We start from the raw sequence: 18513 nt of genomic DNA, 5'->3' as shown, positions 1-18513 counted from the left end.
ATGACAAGGGCCTGGTCTCTAAAAAGCACAGGGGTAACCTCTGCATAGGAACAGCCCCCACCCCATCAGGCTGCCAGGGCAGGCTCACCTGGCGTCAAAACGATGGGATCAGGCTCCCCTCGGTTCCCATAGTAGCAAATGACGTCTCCCTTTGCTGTGCTGCAGACCAAGGGGAGAGAATGTCAGACTACAGCCATAGGGTGTCCTCCCCCGACACTGCCTGGGGATCTCACAGCCCTGTTTCTAGAGGCTAGCGATGTGCATAGTAGCCCACTGTGGCCAGGTCAGGGGCTTGCAGGACCCAGCCCCTTGGGCACCTGGCAGGCAGGGTCATGGAGGCCCCAGCTCTTGTCCAGCATCATGGGTATGTTCCCAGCTCACCTCGGGGTCCACCAGCCTGGGAAGCACAGCATCTAAAAGGCCTTCCTGCCTTGCCGAATGCCCCATGGCATGGGCACACAAAAGGCTGCCCATGGGGACAACTGCAGGGCTGAGCCGCATCCCCACATCACCAACCTCTCCATCAGGCCCCTCACCACAGCTCATCTCTGAGTGTTTCTGGACAGGTGGCCCCAGGGTGATCGAGACTTCCAAAAAAAGCGCCAAAGACCACATTTTCCTACTCTCATGTGTTAAGTGTACAATTAAAATAGTTAAGGGACAGTTGAGCTAGGCATAGTGGCTCATGCCTACAGTCCCAGCTACTCTGGAGGCTGAGGAGGGAGGACTGCTTGAGGCCAGAAGTTTGAAACCAGACTGGGCAACATAGCAAGACCCCATCTCTACAAAATAAATAAATTAATTTTAAAAAAGAAAATAGTTAAAAATGCTCCCCAGCTGAAAATATTCCAATCCTCAATACCACAGCAAGTCTTCTAGAACGTGAAGTGCCTTTTTTGCAAAGTGAAGAGGATCTCTTTGTGGCCTGTGAAATGCCCTCCCAGGTCAGATGCTGGGCATGGAGCACTGGCCCTTCGAGATGAACAGATGCAGAGAAAGAGCCAGGTGTGGTGTCTTCCTCCCCAAGTGCTGCCCACCAGGTGGGACCCACCTTCCCCACCCCTAGTAGGCTTCAAGGGCCCCCCATCCACGTTCACATTCCATTCCCATTCTTCCTCACCATGGTCTTTGGCAACTTTCCTAAGATACTTGGTTCATAATTTCAGAGACTGTTTGTAGGCAAAAAGCTCCTCTGGGCTTTCTATGTAAGGACCTACAGAACTGGACACCCATGCTGGGGCCACTGCCAGCACTACCACAGGCCAGGCGGAGGGCAGGCCTCACCCAGGGATAGCTGTGGCCGTGACAAGCCTCTTTCCTTTCCAGGCCTTGGCTTCCTCATCTGTACCTACCAGCAGGGCTGCTCGCTGACCTCTGATGTCCCCCACCCTCCAGTCTCGGCCCTGGCATCAGCTTTTGCCTGACCTGTGGTACGCTCTCCTTGCCACTGCCTGTATCCTCAGGCTAGGTCCAGGAGGCTGACGCTCACTCTGCAGCCTTTGGAGCCGGGAGAGTTGCACAGGCTCTGAGGAGCCCAAGACCCCACCCCCCAACCACAGGAGCCCATGCATCTGCTCAGGGCATGGCACCCCTGGCACCCCACCTCCACACAGCTGCTGAGTGCCGAGTTCTGCTGGCATCACAGCCACGGATCCATTCTCCTGAGGCTAAGTCAGACCCACATGGAACTACTGACCGGGGAAAGTGGTTCCTGAGCATGGAGGCATGCAGGGAGCACACGGGCTCTGCCACCTGGAGTCACAAAGGCATGGGCAGGAAGAAGGGCTCCAGGCAGCAAGTGCCCCACGCCAGCCCTCGGCTCTCCACCTAGGGGACACCGCAACTCTCTGAGCCTCCATAGCAAGTGCACAGGCCCGTGCGGGGCAGAGCTGGGCATGCCACACACAAGGGATGCTCAACGAACAGCAGGCCTGGGACTCGGGAGCCAGGACAGCGGCCTGTGGACCTGCCCTTGTGGAAGGAGGCAGCTTCAGGGCCCGCCACAGTGTGCCGACCACTTCCCATTTGCCTGTCCTGGCGGAAGGCCCAGACTACCAGCATTCGCCAAGTTCTGGGGCGTTGGAGGGGGAGGAGGGCAGGAGGGAGGAATGCTCACTTCGCGGAAGGGCAAAACACACAAAACCTCTGCAGTTCCTGTGGACTTGTCTCCAACAGGAGCTTCCCTGGGAGCACAGCATCCCAGCCACTCCAGGCCAGGGCTGCCGAGGGCTGCTCTGCACAGCCTGCCCGTGGGAGGGAGAACACCCAGCCAGGGCCACTCTGTGTGACTGTTCTTCACAGCCTCAGCTTTCTCCAGGGAGCCAGCAGCCCTCATGCCATCACAGGAAGCCTTGGGCTTCACTCCCAAATACCCGAGTTGGTACATCTGTGACAGGCTCATTCCTCAGAATGTTTGCCAAGTCATGAGGAGCAACGTCCCTGGAGAGGCTAGCACGGCCTCCAGAGGAACCCGGCTTCCTGATGAGCCTGAGGCCTGCCCCCGAGGCAGTGCTGGGCAGAGCCGCCATCCCCCTCTGGCAGACCCACCTCAGGTCGGCTGCTATGAGGTTGAAGCCATTGTACAGATGGCCCTCCATAGAGACCTTCTTCAGGTAGGACAAGCTGTCCACGTCAGTGGTCAGAAAGTGAGTGACAAGTTCACCTGTAGGCAGGGGACAGATGCCGTGTCCACAGCTGCAGGGATGTGCTCTTCCCCCAGGAACACTGATGTGGGGCCCCCTGGGGAGGATGCAGGAAGATGAGGGGACCCATTGGAGCCCTGGCCTGTCATGACTGTCACAAGAGTCAGCCACATCTCATTAGCCTGGCTGCCACTCAGGTCAGCAATGAAAACTACTCATTTTATTAAAAAAAATTTTTCCCCACTATGTCTTCCTATGGAAATGCAGCATGAAGTAATAACACCTTTCAGTGGGGACAATGTGTGTCCACAGAGCTGTCATCTCGGGGAAGGCATCTACTCTACACACATTCCAGGCAGGGGACTGTGACACAGCAGTCAGGAGTGACATGCAATGAGGACAAGTGGAGAGTGCTCCCTAAGAGGAGTAAACAGTGCTGCGTGGGTCAGGTGGGAGTGGGCTCCCAGCTGTGACACCAGAGGGCCAGGGCATGGGAAATGGGGATGCCCCTCCTCACTCTTCCTGTCTCTGCCACATACCCCTGCAGCACACCTCAGTGGTGGTGGTGATATGCCCGCAGAAACCCCCATCTGCTCCGGGGCCCAGCTTGCCCTCTTCTTGTCCCCACCCTTACCTGGGCTCTGCCCTGCCACGTTATGGCACCGCCCACTCTGGAACCTGGCCTTGCCCCACGGTACCTCAGCCCTGCCCCATCCCACACCTGAGCACAAGCACCTTGGCACTTCCTACCTTGGCCCGCCATGCTCCATCATACATTGGCCAGTCCTGTAGTCCCTTGGCCCCACCTTGTCTCACCTAGGCCCGCCCCACCCCACCCTGTCTCACCTTGGTCGCACCCCACTCGCCTTACCTCGCCCTCGGGCCTGCCAGTCCAGCTGCGGCTGCAGGTAGTTGGTGAGCGCTGCCAGCTTGCCACGTGTGCTGATGCCTAGCCATGTGCCTCCTTCCTTGCCTTCCTCCATGTCCAGCCCTGTGGCAGATGACAGTGTTACCACCACTGATGCCACCCATTCCAGTCCCCCCACCCCGGTCCCCAGCCCTGGGAGACGCATACTCGGCCCAGCTCCTGCCTCAAGCTCCTCGAGGACATTCAACATGCAGCTTGGCCCAGCAGCCCCAGCTATGGAATAGTGGCTGGAACTCTTCAAGGCCAGGCGGCCCCTGGGGCTCATGGGTCATGCAAGCGAGATCCCTGCCCTGCAGGACGACTATGACACCAACCACACCTATCCCAACAGACGCCCTGCAGAACATATCCTCTCACTTGGGCCAGGAGGCTGGCCCTCACTCTGCAATCTTTGGAGCCGGGAGAGTTGCACAGGCTCTGAGGAGCCCAAGCTCCAAGGCTGAGGGGCAGCACTAGGCTCCAATTGCATGGGGTGCAGGGACGCTGGCTATCCTCACCCAGCAGGATGCACCAGGCCCAAAGGGCAGGCCCTTCAGTCGGAGCCCAGCACACAACCAGGACCTTTACCCCCGCCAAATCTTCTGCAGGGCGCGGGCCACTGCTAGTGCCACAAGGTTGGAGAGGCCCGGAAAGCCATAGGAGACCAGGGGGTCATTTTACCCAAAGATTGGGGCAAAAAAGCCTGTCATTAAGATGTTATTTTTGGCCGGGCGCGGTGGCTCAAGCCTGTAATCCCAGCACTTTGGGAGGCCGAGGCGGGCGGATCACAAGGTCAGGAGATCGAGACCACAGTGAAACCCCGTCTCTACTAAAAATACAAAAAATTAGCCGGGCGCGGTGGCAGGCGCCTGTAGTCCCAGCTACTCAGGAGGCTGAGGCAGGAGAATGGCGGGAACCCGGGAGGCGGAGCTTGCAGTGAGCCGAGATCGCGCCACTGCACTCCAGCCTGGGCAACAGCGTGAGACTCCATCTCAAAAAAAAAAAAAAAAAAAAAAAAGATGTTACTTTTATTATTTTATTTTGTTTTTTATTTTTTTGAGACAGGGTCTCACTCTGTCACCCAAGCTGGAGTTCAGTGGCGATCACACAGCTCACTGCAACCTCCACCTCCCAGGCTCAAGCGATCCTCCCACCTCAGCCCAAGTAGCTGGGACCACAGGCGTGCACCATCACACCAGGCTAATTTTTGCACTTTTTTGTACAGACAAGGTTTCGCTGTGTTGCCTAGGCTTGTCTCGAACTCCCGGGCTCAAGCTATCCTCCTGTCTCAGCCTCCCAAAGTGCTGGGATTACAGGAGTGAGCCAGTGCACTGGCTAGGATGTTATTTTATTTTTTATTATTATTATTATTATTATTATTATTATTATTATTATTATTTGAGACAGAGTTTCGCTCTTGTTGCTCAGGCTGGAGTGCAATGGTGCGATCTTGGCTCACTGCAACCTCCACCTCCCGGGTTCAAGCAATTCTCCTGCCTCAGCCTCCTGAGTAGCTGGAATTACAGCACATGCCATCACGCCCAGCTAATTTTGTATTTTTAGTAGAAACGGAGTTTCTCCATGTTGGCCAGGCTGGTCTCGAATTCCCAACCTCAGGTGATCCAGCCACCTTGGCCTCCCAAAGTGCTGGGATTACAGGCGTGAGCCACCGTGCCTGGCCCTAAGATGTTATTTTTATAACAATAATCAATTATAACAGAAAAAAAGATATAAAGATCAAAAATAGAGAAATAAAACTGTATTTGTGGCCCCGTGTGGTAACTTACACCTGTAATCCCAGCACTTTGGGAGGCTGAGGTGGGCGGATCACCTGAAGTTGGGAGTTCGAGATCAGCCTGACCAACATGGAGAAACTCCATTTCTATTAAAAATACAAAATTAGCCAGGCGTGGTGGTACATGCCTGTAATCCCAGCACTTTGGGAGGCTGAGGTGGGCGGATCACCTGAAGTTGGGAGTTCGAGATCAGCCTGACCAACATGGAGAAACTCCATTTCTATTAAAAATACAAAATTAGCCAGGCGTGGTGGTACATGCCTGTAATCCCAGCTACTTGGGAGGCTGAGGCAGCCTATAATCCCAGCTACTCGGGAGGCTGAGGGAGGGGAATCGCTTGAACCCGGGAGATGGAGGTTGCGGTGAGCCGAGATCACGCCATTGCACTCCACCCTGGGCAACAAGAGCAAAACTCTATCTCAAAAACAAACAAACAAAACAAAACTCTATTTGCAACCAGCAGGATCATATATAAAGAAAATCCAAAAGGAATACCAAGACCAATGTATTAGAACTAATAAATGCTAGCAAGAACTGGAAAGCGAAAATTTAAATATACCATTTATAACAGCATTTTAAAACCCTTGGTGTGATTAAAAAAAAAAAAAAAAAAACACGAAAATATTTAATGAAAAAAGGGTGACAAAGACTGAAAACTCCAGGGCACTGTTGAAGGTCTCAAGTTGAGCCGACCTGATTTAAGGAGAGATGTGCATATTCACTGACTGAAAGATTCAATAGTGGGTTTTTTGTTTGTTTGTTTGTTTTTTGTTGTTGTTTTTTGAGACGGAGTCTTGCTCTGTCATCCAGGCTGGAGTGCAGTGGCGAGATCTCGGCTCACTGCAAGCTCCACCTCCCAGGTTCAGGCCATTCTCCTGCCTCAGCCTCCTGAGAAGCTGGGACTACAGTTGCCCACCACCACACCTGGCTAATTTGTTTGCATTTTTTTAGTAGAGACAGGATTTCACCGTGTTAGCCAGGATGGTCTCGGTCTCCTGACCTCGTGATTTGCCCACCTCGGCCTCCCAAAGTGCTGGGATTACAGGCGTGAGTCACCGCGCCCAACTTCAATAGTGTTTCTTGTTGTTATTTGTTTCATTGGGTACTTCTTAGACAACTCAGTATTGTTAAGGTGACACTTCTCCCCAAATGACCCATAGATTCAACACCTGCCCAGTCAAAATCCTAGGGGGCTTTTTGTTTTATAGCAATTAACAGACTGACTAAAATATCTATGTATATGCAAAGGAACTAGGATGGCCAAAATAGTCCCGAAAAAGAAGGTAGACTCACCACTTTCTGATTTCTATTTTTTTTTTTTTTTTTTTTTTTGAGATGGAGTTTCACTCTTGCGGCCCAGGCTGGAGTGCAATGGCATGATCTCGGCTCACTGCAACCTCCGCCTCCCAGGTTCAAGTGATTCTCCTGCCTCAGCCTCCCGAGTAGCTGGGATTACAGGCATGGACCACCACACCTGGCTAATTTTGTATTTTTAGTAGACACGGGGTTTCTCCATGTTGGTCAGACTGGTCTTGAACTCCCAACCTCAGGTGATCCACCCGCCTCGGCCTCCCAAAGTGCTGAGATTACAGGTGTGAGCCACTGTGCCCACCCTGATTTAAAGACTTACTAAAAAGTAACAGCACTCAAAGACTGTGTGGTGTTGACATCAAGACAGATACATAGATCAAAGGGACACAACAGAGTCAGGAATAGACCCACACGTATATGTTCAACTGATGTACAACCAAGTTGCCATAGTAATGAACTAGGCAAAAGAAAATCCATTTAATAAATGATGCTGGAACAACTAGAGAGATTTGGGGGTGGGAGGCAGTAAATCTCAACCCCTACCTCACACTATGTACAAAACCTTGAGATAAATCATAGACCAAACATAAAAACCAAAATTAGGCTTCTAGAAGCAAATGGAAGAAAATATTGTTATATATTTTCCTCTGGGTAGGCAGAGACTTTTTGGATAAGACACAAAAAGAACAACTCATAAAAGAGAAGATAAACTGTACTTTGTTAAAATAAAATATTCTGGCTGGGCGCGGTGGCTCACACCTGCAGTCCCAGCACTTTGGGAGGCTGAGGCAGGTGGACCACGAGGTCAAGAGATAGAGCCCATCCTGGCCAACACGGTGATATCCCATCTCTACTAAAAATACAAAAATTAGCTGGGTGTGGTGGTGCACACCTGTGGTCCCAGCTACTCTGGAGGCTGAGGCAGGAGAATCGCTTGAACCTGGGAGGCGGAGGTTGCAGTGAGCTGAGATTGCACCACTGCACTCCAGCCTGGCAAGAGAATGAGACTGAGACTCTACCTTAAAAAAAAAAAAAAAAAAAAAAAAAAAAACTCTGCTCACCAAAAGTTATCATTAAGGAAATGAGTAGGCACAAAGGACTCATATCTAGAATGGATAAACAACTCTTACAAATCAATAATTAAAACAAGAACAAAACTTCCAAATTTGCCCAAGTAACAAGGACCAGATTTACCTTCCTGCATAAAACAACCAAAAAATATAAATAAAATATATGAAACAATGGTGTATTTATTAGTCTATTCTCACGCTGCTACAAGGACATACCCAAGACTGGGTAATTTATAAAGGAAAGAGATGTGACTCATAGTTCAGCATGGCTGGGGAGGACTCAGGAAACTTATAATCGTGGTGGAAGGGGAAACAAACATGTCCTTCTTCACATGGTAGCAGGAAGAAGTTCCAAGCAAAGCAGGAAAAGCCCCTTGTAAAACCATCAGATCTTGGCTGGGAGGAGTGGCTCATGCCTGTAATCCCAGCACTTTGGAAGGCCGAGGCAGGAAGATGACCTGAGGTCAGGAGTTCGAGACCAGCCTGGCCAACATGGTGAAACCCCATCTCTACTAAAAACACAAAAGTGAGCCAGGCGTGGTGGCAAGTGGCTGTAATTCCAGCTACTCAGGAGGCTGAGTCAGGAGAATTGCTTGAACCTGGGAGGTGGAGGTTGCGGTGAGCCAAGATCGCAACATTGCACTCCAGCCTGGGTAACAAGAGCAAAACTCTGTCTCAAAAAAAACCAAAACCAAAACCAAAACAAAACAAAACAAAAAACCCCATCAGATTGCGTGGAACTCACTCACTATCATGAGAACAACGGCATGGGGGTAACTGCCCCATGATTCAATTACCTCCCGCTGGGTCTCTCCCAGGACATGTGGGGATTTTGGGAACTACAATTCAAGATGAGATTTGGGTGGGGACACAGCCAAACCATATCAAATGGGTTTTACCAAAAAGGATATGAGAGACAGGAAACAAAGTGAGCCCATGATTAGAGAGGCTCCAGGACCCAGCCCAGGGAGTGGCGGGACCAGGCTGAATTCAGCAGACTCCCTGAGCTGAGAAGAGGGGCTTAGTGTTTGGGGAAACTGAGACACCCAGAGTTCATGGCTGCCATAGTTTGGATGTTTGTCCCCCAGATCTCATGTTAAAATCTGAACCCCGGGCTGGGTGAGGTGGCTCATACCTCTAATCTCAGCACTTTGGGAGGCTGAGGCGGGTGGATTGCCTGAGGTCAGGAGTTCCAGACCAGCCAGGCCAACATGGTGAAACCCTGTCTCTACTAAAAACAAAAAATTAGCTGGGCGTGGTGGCAGGCGCCTGTAATCCCAGCTACTCGGGAGGCTGAGGCAGGAGAATCGCTTGAATCTAGGAGGAGGATACGGTGAGCCGAGATAGCACCATAGAACTCCAGCCTGGGCAACAATAGTGAAACTCTGTCTCAAAAAAAAAAAAAACAAACCCAAAAAACTGATCCCCAATGTTGGAGGTGGGGCCTAATGGGAGACAGATCTACCTAATGGCAGATCCTTCATGAATGGTGCTGTCCTCACAGTGATGAGTCCTAGCTCTATTAGTTCCTCTGAGAACTGATTGTTTAATACAGCGTGGCACCTCCCCGCTCTCTCTGGCTTCCTCTCTCCGCGTGTGATCTGCACATACCACCTCCCCTTCCCCTTCCATCATCATTGGAAGCTTCCTGTGGCCTGCATCAGAAGCAGATGCTGACACCATGCTTCAGGTCCCCTGCAGAACTCTAAGCCAAATAAACCTCTTTTCTTTATAAATTACCCAGTCTTGTGGATCACTTGAGGTCAGGAGTTCGAGACCAGCCCAGCCAACCTGGTGAAACCCCATCCCAACTCAAGATACAAAAATTGCATTGGGGGAGGGATAGCGTTAGGAGAAATACCCAATGTAAATGACAAGTTGATGGGTACAGCAAACCAACATGGCACATGTATACCTATGTATCAAACCTGCACGCTGTACACATGTACCCTAGAACTTAAAGTATAATAATAAAAAAAACACAAAAATACAAAAATTAGCTGGGAGTGGTGGCAGGTGCCTATAATCTCAGCTACTCGGGAGGTTGAGGCAGGAGAATAACTTGAATCTGGGAGGTAAAGGTTGCAGTGAGCCAAGATCACACCATTGCACTCCAGCCCAAGCAACTGAGCAAGACTCCATTTCAAAAAAAAAAAAAAATTACCCAGACTCAGCTTTTTCCTTTAGAGCAACACAAATGAACTAAGACAGTGGCACAAAAGTACAGAGAGGAAGGAGCTGCACAGAGAATGTCTGGTCAGCATCTCAGGGAAGAGACTATATGACACTGGGGCAAGAACCACCAGTGCTCACACAGGCCGGGGAGTAGGGCTGGCTCCCAGACACCAGGCTGGAAAACCACAAGATGCAGGAGCACCGAGAAAAGTACACAGAGGGCATCACAGAGGTGTGGGACAAAGGCAAGTGAACTAACAGATGTATGCAACTGGAGGGAAGGAGAGAGTGAGGGAGAAGACAGAAAAACTACTTGAAGAAGTAATGGCCGCCGGGCGCAGTGGCTCATGCCTCTAATCCCAGCACTTTGGGAGACCGAGGCAGGCGGATCACCTGAAGTTGGAAGTTTGAGTCCAACCTGACCAACATGGAGAAACCCCATCTCTACTAAAAGTACAAAATTAGCCTGGTGTGGTGGCGCACGCCTGTAATCCCAGCTACTCGGGAGGCTGAAGCAGGAGAATAGCTTGAACCCGGGAGGCAGAGGTTGTGGTGAGCTGAGATGGCACCATTGCATTCCAGCCTGGGCAACAAGAGCGAAACTCCATCTCAAAAAAAAAAAAAAAGAAGTAATGGCCAAATTTTTATGAATTTAATGATTTTGATTTGCATTTCTTTTTTTCTTTTTCTTTTCTTTTTTTTTTTTTTTTGAGACAGGGTCTTATTCTCTTGCCTAGGCTGGACTGTGGTGGCTCAATCTCGGTTCACTGCACCTTCTGCCTCCCAGGCTCAGGTGATCCTCCCACCTCAGCCTCCCGAGTAACTGGGACAACAGACATGTGCCACCACATCTGGCTAATTTTTTGTTGTTGCTGTAGAGACAGGGACTCACTATGTTGCCCAGGCTGGTCTCAAGCTCCTGGCCTCAAGGGATCCTCCTGCCTTGGACTCCTAAAGTGCTGAGATTACAGGTGTGAGCCACTGCACCAGGGTGATTTCATTTCCAACAAGTTCTCAAGTAAAGCTGGTGCTACAGGCCCAAGGACCACACCTGGAGAACCACTGTCCTAAACTTTTGCACACAATCTGGTGACGCCAGAGAGTGAGAGGATGTGGGCCTTAGTGATATGGTCACCCCGACACTTGGCAGGAGCCCGTGTACATCAGTGCACCAGCTGCTACCATCAAAACACCACATGGGTGAACAATTCCATAAGACTGGAGCTCCTGGGGTTGGCACTAGTTCAGAGGCAGCTGACAGACCTGGGTGCCAGGGTGGGATGGAGCCCAGGAGGGCACAATAGTCAAGGAGCCAGAGGAGGGAAACCCTCTGAGCCACCATGTCTTCATCTACAAAAACCTTCCACTTTCCAAGGACATCAGTCCCGTGCCTTTACCCACCCATCCTGACCAGCCCTGCACCCACTGCATCATCCTATACCAGCAGGCCTAGGACCGCCCTGCCTCAGTCTCCATGCACCCGTCCTCCTCCCACACGGTGCCAGGACCACTCAGCCTCAGCAGCATTCTCATACTACTGCCAGGCCACAGGCCTACATAGGAGTCCTCACAAAACCCCACAGCTGAGCTTTTATTTGATTGATTGAATGAGACCAGGGTCTTGCTCTGTCACCCATACTGGAGTACAGTGGCACAATCTCAGCTCACTGAAACCTCTGCTTTCTGGGCTCAAGCAATTCTCTAGCCTCAGCCTCCTGAGTAGCTGGGGCCACAGGCACACGCCACCATGCCTGGCTAATTTTTGTAATTTTTTTGTAGAGACAGGGTTTTGCCATGTTGCCCAGACTGTTCTTGCACTCCTGGGCTCAAGTAATCCTCCTGCCTCCCAAAGCGTTGGGCTCACACCTGTAATCCCAACACCTGCCCTCCCAGCCTGGGAGGCAGCACAGGGTACACACAGCCTCCATGGGCCCACGAGGTCACACATCTGGCCTGAGTGGGCACTCTGGAGCATGCCACGATGACTCGGGCCCACTTGGCACCTGGTACACAGGCAGAGTAATCTGTGGCCTCACCAGCCATCTCTGCACATCTTCCATGTAGAGTCCCACCACCCCATGGGCAGGAACTGCTTCCTGTCCAACAGGACTTCAACAAGGCTGGTATCTTTGGAGGGGAGGACCTGGTTCTCACCCCTACTTCTGCCCTATGAATACACCTCATGCAACACATGCATGGTGCAGGTGACAGGGCTTCAGCACCAGCGGCTCCCCAAACTCAGCCCCGCCATCCCTGAAGCAAGTGTGCTCATGCACAAACACACACAAACACAGGCACGCACACGCGCGCATACACACGCATGCACACACTCACATGACTGGGTCGCTTCACAACGTGACCGAGTGTGGATCTGTACATTCACACAAATCCACCCACATGCCCTCAGCAAAAAGGAGGATCCAAATAAAACCAACTGATCCTTTCGCATGATGGGGCTCCCGTGCACACGCATGGCACAGGAAGCAGCGCAGACAGTGCTGGGTGGGCAGCTCTGGCGATGCCCAGTGCTGGGGCTAGCCCCGACCACGAGCCCCATCGGTTCCACCTCTACACCCTGCCATCACACTCGGAGGCAGCACCACTCAGTTAGGGTCACTCGGCCACGCAGGGGCTAGGGAAGTAACAAGGCGCAGCCATCGCGGAGCACGCAGGAAGACTCACCACTGAGGATCTCGTTGTTGTTCCCCCAGAAGTCAGCTAACTTGGAGGGTCGGCTGTAGAATTCGTCCCTGTTGGCTGCCAAGATGAGCCTGCAAGAGGAAAGCACCACTGATGGCTTCAGATGGAAACGAGCGAGCCAAGTCTTTTTCTCTCTTCACACACCAAACTGGCCTGAGTGGCAATAAGGACCAGTCTCAGAGAGGGCAGGAAGCCAGCAGTCCCGCCGCATCTGCACAGGAGGAAGGAGCACAGTGGCTCCAGGTGAGCTCTTGGGGGCCTGCAGCCGGGACTGCACTCAGAGCCTTGCCCGTAAACAGGAGGATGCTGGGCAGGGACACACATCCACACCACTCAATGGCGGGAGACGGCTCTGCTAGGCCCTTAGGGGCTGGCACCAAGCATGCCTGGAGCCCAGGCTGGAGGGTGGGGGCCTGTCCCTCCTTCTGTCCATCTGTCCCCAGCCCTGGGAACACTCACAACAAATCCATGGGCTCCTGGAAGCGTGAGCTCAAGGATACAGATTGAACGGCACAGCATGTGGGCGTCTAAGGGCTGCTCCATTCTGTGTCTTTTGGAGTTAATTTCTGGGGTCGGTGGGGAGTGGATGGGAACTTCTCTGTCTTACTAGGTTTTTTGCATTATGAATCAGACAAATATTTCTATTTTTATTTATTTTTATTTTTTGAGATGGAGTCTCCCTCTCTCACCTAGGTTGGAGTGCAGTGACGCGATCTCGGCTCACTGCAACTCCCACCTCCCAGGTTCAAGCTATTCTACCGCCTCAGCCTCCTGAGTAGCTGGGATTACAGGCACCCACCACCACACCCAGCTAATTTTTTGTACTTTTAGTAGAGATGGGGTTTCACCATGTTGGCCAAGCTGGTCTTGAACTCTTGACCTCAAATGATCCATCCGCCTTGGCCTCCCCAAGTGCTGGGATTACAGGTGTGAGCCACCACACCCAGCCTAATCAAATAAATATTTCTTTTGCAATTAGGAGAGACATCTAAACTTTAATAGCCCTGATCTTGAGTAAAGAAAACTGAGTTTCAAGTCCCAGCTTGGACACTAGAAGAAAACAAATAAGGACATAGTGGTGACTGAGTGGAAGGGGTCAGTTCCTGCGATATTCGTTAGACCCGAGGATCTAAGAAGCAATGGCTGGGCCAGGCACAGTGGATGACACCCATAATCTCAGCAGTTTGGGAGGCCAAAGTGGGAGGATCACTTGAGCCTAGGAGTTTTGAGACCAGCTTGGGCAAGAAAGTAAGACCCCATATCTACAAAAAAAACAAAAACAAAACAAAAACAAAAATTAGTCAGGCGTGGTGGTGCATGCCTGTATTCCCAACTACTTGGGAGGCTAAGGCAGCAGGATCATTTGAGCCCAGGAGTTTGAGGCTGCAGTGAGCTGTGACTGCACCAATGTACTCCAACCTGGGGAACAGAGAAGCCCTGTCTCTAAAAAAAAAAAAAAAAAATGATGGCTGAAGACCCCCTGAACACTTGTGCCATGGAGAGGCAGCTCCAAGGAGCAGGGCTCGGCTGTCCTACCATCACACTGTGAGTATGAAACCAAGCTGCAGTGGTGAGATCCTGACAAGTGTTTAAAAATAATTTCCATATTGATCATTGCACATTAAGTTCATAAAACATTTGCTTCTGATGAACTGTGAAATAACAGACATTCATAAAATTGGGAGTGAAAGTGGTGCTCATGGCTGGGTGCGGTGGCTCATGCCTGTAATGCCAGCATTTTGGGAGGCCGATGAGGGTGGATCATGAGGTCAGGAGTTCAAGACCAGCCTGGCCAAGATAGTGAAACCCTGTCTCTACTAAAAATACGAAAATCAGCCAGACGTGGTGGTGGGCACCTGTAATTCCAACTGCTTGGGAGGCTGAGGCACAGAATTGCTTGAACTTGGTAGGCAGAAGTTGCAGTGGGCTGAGATCGCGCCATTACACTCCAGCCTGGGTGACAGAGCGAGACTCCATTTCAAATAAAAAAGAAAGTGGTGCTTGCACCCACCACTCATGCCCTTGGAGGCCTGTGTGCACATGTGTGCCCCCCAACTCAGCATCTGCCCCTGAAGCTTCCTGCCTGCAGAACTGGGGAAATGCTTTTGGTTGTTGCCAGGGACTGTGCCATGCCTAGAGCCCTTGGGGTCTGCTACGGAAGCCTCAGCACCTCCAGAGTGCCTCACTCAGCCTGCTCTGATGCCCAGCTGGCCCCAGGGCTGTACCAGGTCTTGGGAATGTGCTGCCTGGGGTAGGGGGAGGTGGTCTCTGTCCCTGATATGAGCCTCAGCCTTTGTACCTCTAACTGCTATGTTTCAACCCAGACCTGGACCAAGTCTCCATGTCCCTTCTGGGCAGAAGTGCCCCCCAACCTCTGCAGCGGGGATGGCAGTAGAGCCCACCTTCCGTGGGCTGGACAGTGCAGTAGAAGGCAGTACACCTGCCCCAGACCTGGATGGGCCAGTCTTGTAGAAGGTGCCCACTGGCTGTGACCTGGCCAGCGGGCAGAAGAAGGGAGAACACCGCAGTCCCTGAGTGCTATGGTGGGGACGCGCCAGAGTCTGGGATGAGAGCCATGGGTGGGGTCAAGCTCCATGTGGTTCCGCTCAGCATTCTCTCTTAAATACCTTCCTCCTCTGCTTCCACGTCCCAGAGCCCTGCAGGTGAACAGGGGTTGGGGGAGCCAGGGACATCTCATCCCAGTCCAACCCCAAACCAGGGCTGTTGGCTTCGGGTGCTGATTCTGACATAATGCTCTTGCAAAGGGAAAATAAAGGGGGGAAAAGTAAGAAGAAAAGCTGAATGAGCATGGACTTTTGTCCTAAGATGTTCAGCTGTCTGTTTTTAAACAAGCAGCAATTATATATGTTTGCCTAATAACTCAGGAACATTAATTGCCAGGTTATTTTTGTACCAGCAGTCACTGTTTAGCTGAATTGCTGGTGGTTTGCCAGGGATTTCATTGAATACATAATTCAGGCATGAGCCAGCATGCCGAGTACCCAGATCAAGCCCCAAAGAGGGGAGGAAGTAGCTCTCTCCATCATCACTGGTAGGGCTGCACATGGATAGAAGCCTATCTGCGCCCCACGTCCAGAGAGACAGGGATGCACCCACCATGGCGAGGTCCCTGAGGATGGCAAGTCACCCCGGCTTTATTTTGTTCCAATAACTGAAACCACTAATTATCCATCACCACTTGACACCCACGCTGCTAGGCAGGGTGAGTGCGTGCACCATCTCAAGGGGTATATGCATCATCTCAGGGGGCGAGTGTGTTCTGCTAGGGGGTGAGTGTGTGCACTGTCTGGGAGGCAGTTTGGTGACAGATAGATAGGAGGTACTCTGGCCTGAGATCCAGTGATCAAACCCTGAGTAGTGACCCCATGGAAGCTGCCCCATGAAGTAACAGCTTGTCCTGCAGCCACTCCAGGCTGAAGTCAGCAAGGGGCATCGCATGGGGCTATAAACAGGCAGTTGTTTTTTGTTTGTTTGTTTGTTTTTGAGATGGAGTCTCGCTCTGAAACCCAGGCTGGAGTGCAGTGGTGCTATCTCAGTTCACTGCCACCTCTGCCTCCCAGGCTCAAGTGATTCTCCTGCCTTAGCCTCCCTAATAGCTGGGATTAGAGGTGTGCGCCACCACGCCAGGCTAATTTTTGTATTGTTAGTAGAGACGGGGTTTCACCATGTTGGCCAGGCTGGTCTCGAACTCCTGACCTCAAGTGATCCACCTACCTTGGCCTTCCAAAGTGCTGGAATTACAGGCGTGGGCCACCGCGCCTGGACGTAAACAGGCAGTTTCGAAAGAGGTAGGGTGACATGATGAAGTGACTGTTATCTTGCTGCGGGGTCTTGGTTTTCTGTGATGGGTATCAAATTACCAAACACGGTGGCCTAGGCTGGGCATGGTGGCTCATGCCTGTAATCCCAGCATTTTGGGAGGCTGAGGCAGGAGGAGTTCCAGACCACCCAGGACAACATAGCGAGACCTTCCCTCTATCAAAAAAAAAAAAAAGCCGGGCGCGGTGGCTCACGCCTGTAATCCCAGCACTTTGGGAGGCCGAGACGGGCGGATCACAAGGTCAGGAGATCGAGACCACGGTGAAACCCCGTTTCTAATAAAAATACAAAAAATTAGCCGGGCGCGGTGGCGGGCGCCTGTAGTCCCAGCTACTCAGGAGGCTGAGGCAGGAGAATGGCGTGAACCCGGGAGGCGGAGCTTGCAGTGAGCCGAGATTGCGCCACTGCACTCCAGCCTGGGCGACAGAGCGAGACTCTGTCTCAAAAAAAAAAAAAAAAAAAAAAAATTAGCCGGGCGTGGTGTAGTCCCAGTTACTTAGGCATGCTGAAGTGGGAGGATCACTTGAGCTGGGGAGTTTGAGGCTGCAGTAAGCTGTGATCACACCACTGTACTCCAGCCTGGGCAACAGAGCAAGATCCTGTCTCTAAAACAACAACAACAATAATAAAAACATAGTGGCCTAAAGCACCCCACTTTTTACCCCAGTCCACAGGTGAGGAGTCCAGCCCAGCCTAGCTGGATACCTGTACAAAGCCTCCCAAAGTGCTGCAGAGGTGCTGTCAGGGGCTCGGTAGAAGCACCTGTGCTCCCAGCCTGCAGCGTGCCCTTCTCCTGGCTGGACACCTCACAGCCAGAGCAGCAGCAGCCACCAGAAGTGTCTCACACCCTCCCATGAAGTCAGGAAAACAGCGCACATCTGCTCAGTCACCCAGAGGTGGCACATTTCGCCTTTGGCTTAGGGCTTCGGAAAATAGTCCAGAGAAATCCCAAGGCCAACTGGTATGGCAGAAACCACAGGACAGGTCCAGGCAGCAACACACAGGTTCTAAGTGAAAGCAAGAGGGGCCCATGTCAACCCTCCTCCTCTCCACCCAGGGGGCCGGGTGGCACTGACCAGCACCTGCAGACTGGCCATCAAGCTTTCTTCCCAGAGGTGGGAGCACTCGGGGTGGGTAGAGTCTCTTCGGCAGCCTGCAGGAGGCAGCCCTGAAACGCATACAGAGCTGGCCAGCTCTCCTCAGCGTGCTAGTTTCCTGGGGCTGCCACAGACTAGGCGGCTGCAACAACAGACACTATTGTCTCGCAGCATTGGATGCTGGAGATCCAAGATCAAGGCGTCAGCAGGGCTGGCTCCTTTTGAGGGTCTTCTCGATATACAGACAACTGCTTCTATCTCTGTATACACACCAGCTTCCCCTGTGCGTATCTGAGTCACCCATCATATTGATTACGGCCTACCCACATGACCTAATTTTACCTTAATCTTTTTTTTTTTTCAGATGGAGTCTTACTTACTCTGTTGCCCAGGCTGGAGTGCAGTGGCACAATCTCGGCTCACTATAAGCTCTGCCTCCCAGGTTCATGCCATTCTCCCACCTCGGCCTCCCGAGTAGCAGGGACTACAGGCACCCACCACCACACCCAGCTAATTTTTTTGTGCGTTTTTAGTAGAGATGCGGCTTCACCCTGTTAGCCACGATGGTCTGGATCTCCTGACCTTCTGATTCACCCACCTCGGCCTCCTAAAGTGCTGACCACTGCACCCAGCCCTTAATCGTTTTTGTTTTTTTTTTTTTTTTAAGATGGAGTCTTGCTCTGTTGCCCAGGCTGGAGTGCAGTGGCGTGATCTCGGCTCACTGCAACCTCTGCTGTCTGGGTTCAACCCTTCTGAGTTCTCCTGCCTCAGCCTCCCGAGTAGCTAGGACTACAGGTGCGTGCCACCATGCCCAGCTAATTTTTCGTATTTTTAGTAGAGACGGGTTTCACCATGTTCGCCTGGATGGTCTCGATCTCCTGATCCCGTGATCCGCCCACCTCGGTCTCCCAAAGCGCTGGGATTACAGGCGTGAGCCACCACACCCGGTCCTTACATTCTTTTTTTTTTCTTTTT

The 18513-nt window shown here is 51.9% G+C and overlaps 1 protein-coding gene across 6 annotated transcripts in view; it reads right to left on the bottom strand.

The window, feature by feature from the left end:
* LOC105480712 (transport and golgi organization 2 homolog) overlaps positions 1–18513 on the bottom strand; it is a 46906-nt gene that overhangs the window by 10425 nt on the left and 17968 nt on the right. For 4 of the 6 annotated variants that reach the window (XM_011739828.3, XM_011739829.3, XM_011739827.3 and 1 more), the window contains 4 exons: positions 12584–12672; positions 3514–3633; positions 2548–2662; positions 89–159 (listed from right to left, as the gene is read on the bottom strand). In XM_011739828.3, coding sequence (XP_011738130.1) covers positions 89–159; positions 2548–2662; positions 3514–3633; positions 12584–12672 — 395 coding nt within the window. Of the gene's footprint in view, positions 1–88; positions 160–2547; positions 2663–3513; positions 3634–12583; positions 12677–18513 lie in introns of those variants that run through there. The other 2 variants (XM_071080021.1, XM_071080020.1) reach the window with 2 other exon arrangements.

Source organism: Macaca nemestrina, chromosome 15 (genome assembly GCF_043159975.1).
Source record: "Macaca nemestrina isolate mMacNem1 chromosome 15, mMacNem.hap1, whole genome shotgun sequence".
Classification (NCBI taxonomy): domain Eukaryota; kingdom Metazoa; phylum Chordata; class Mammalia; order Primates; family Cercopithecidae; genus Macaca; species Macaca nemestrina.
The sequence above is the reverse complement of the archived record's forward strand: the minus strand, read 5'-3'. Positions and strand labels throughout refer to the sequence as shown.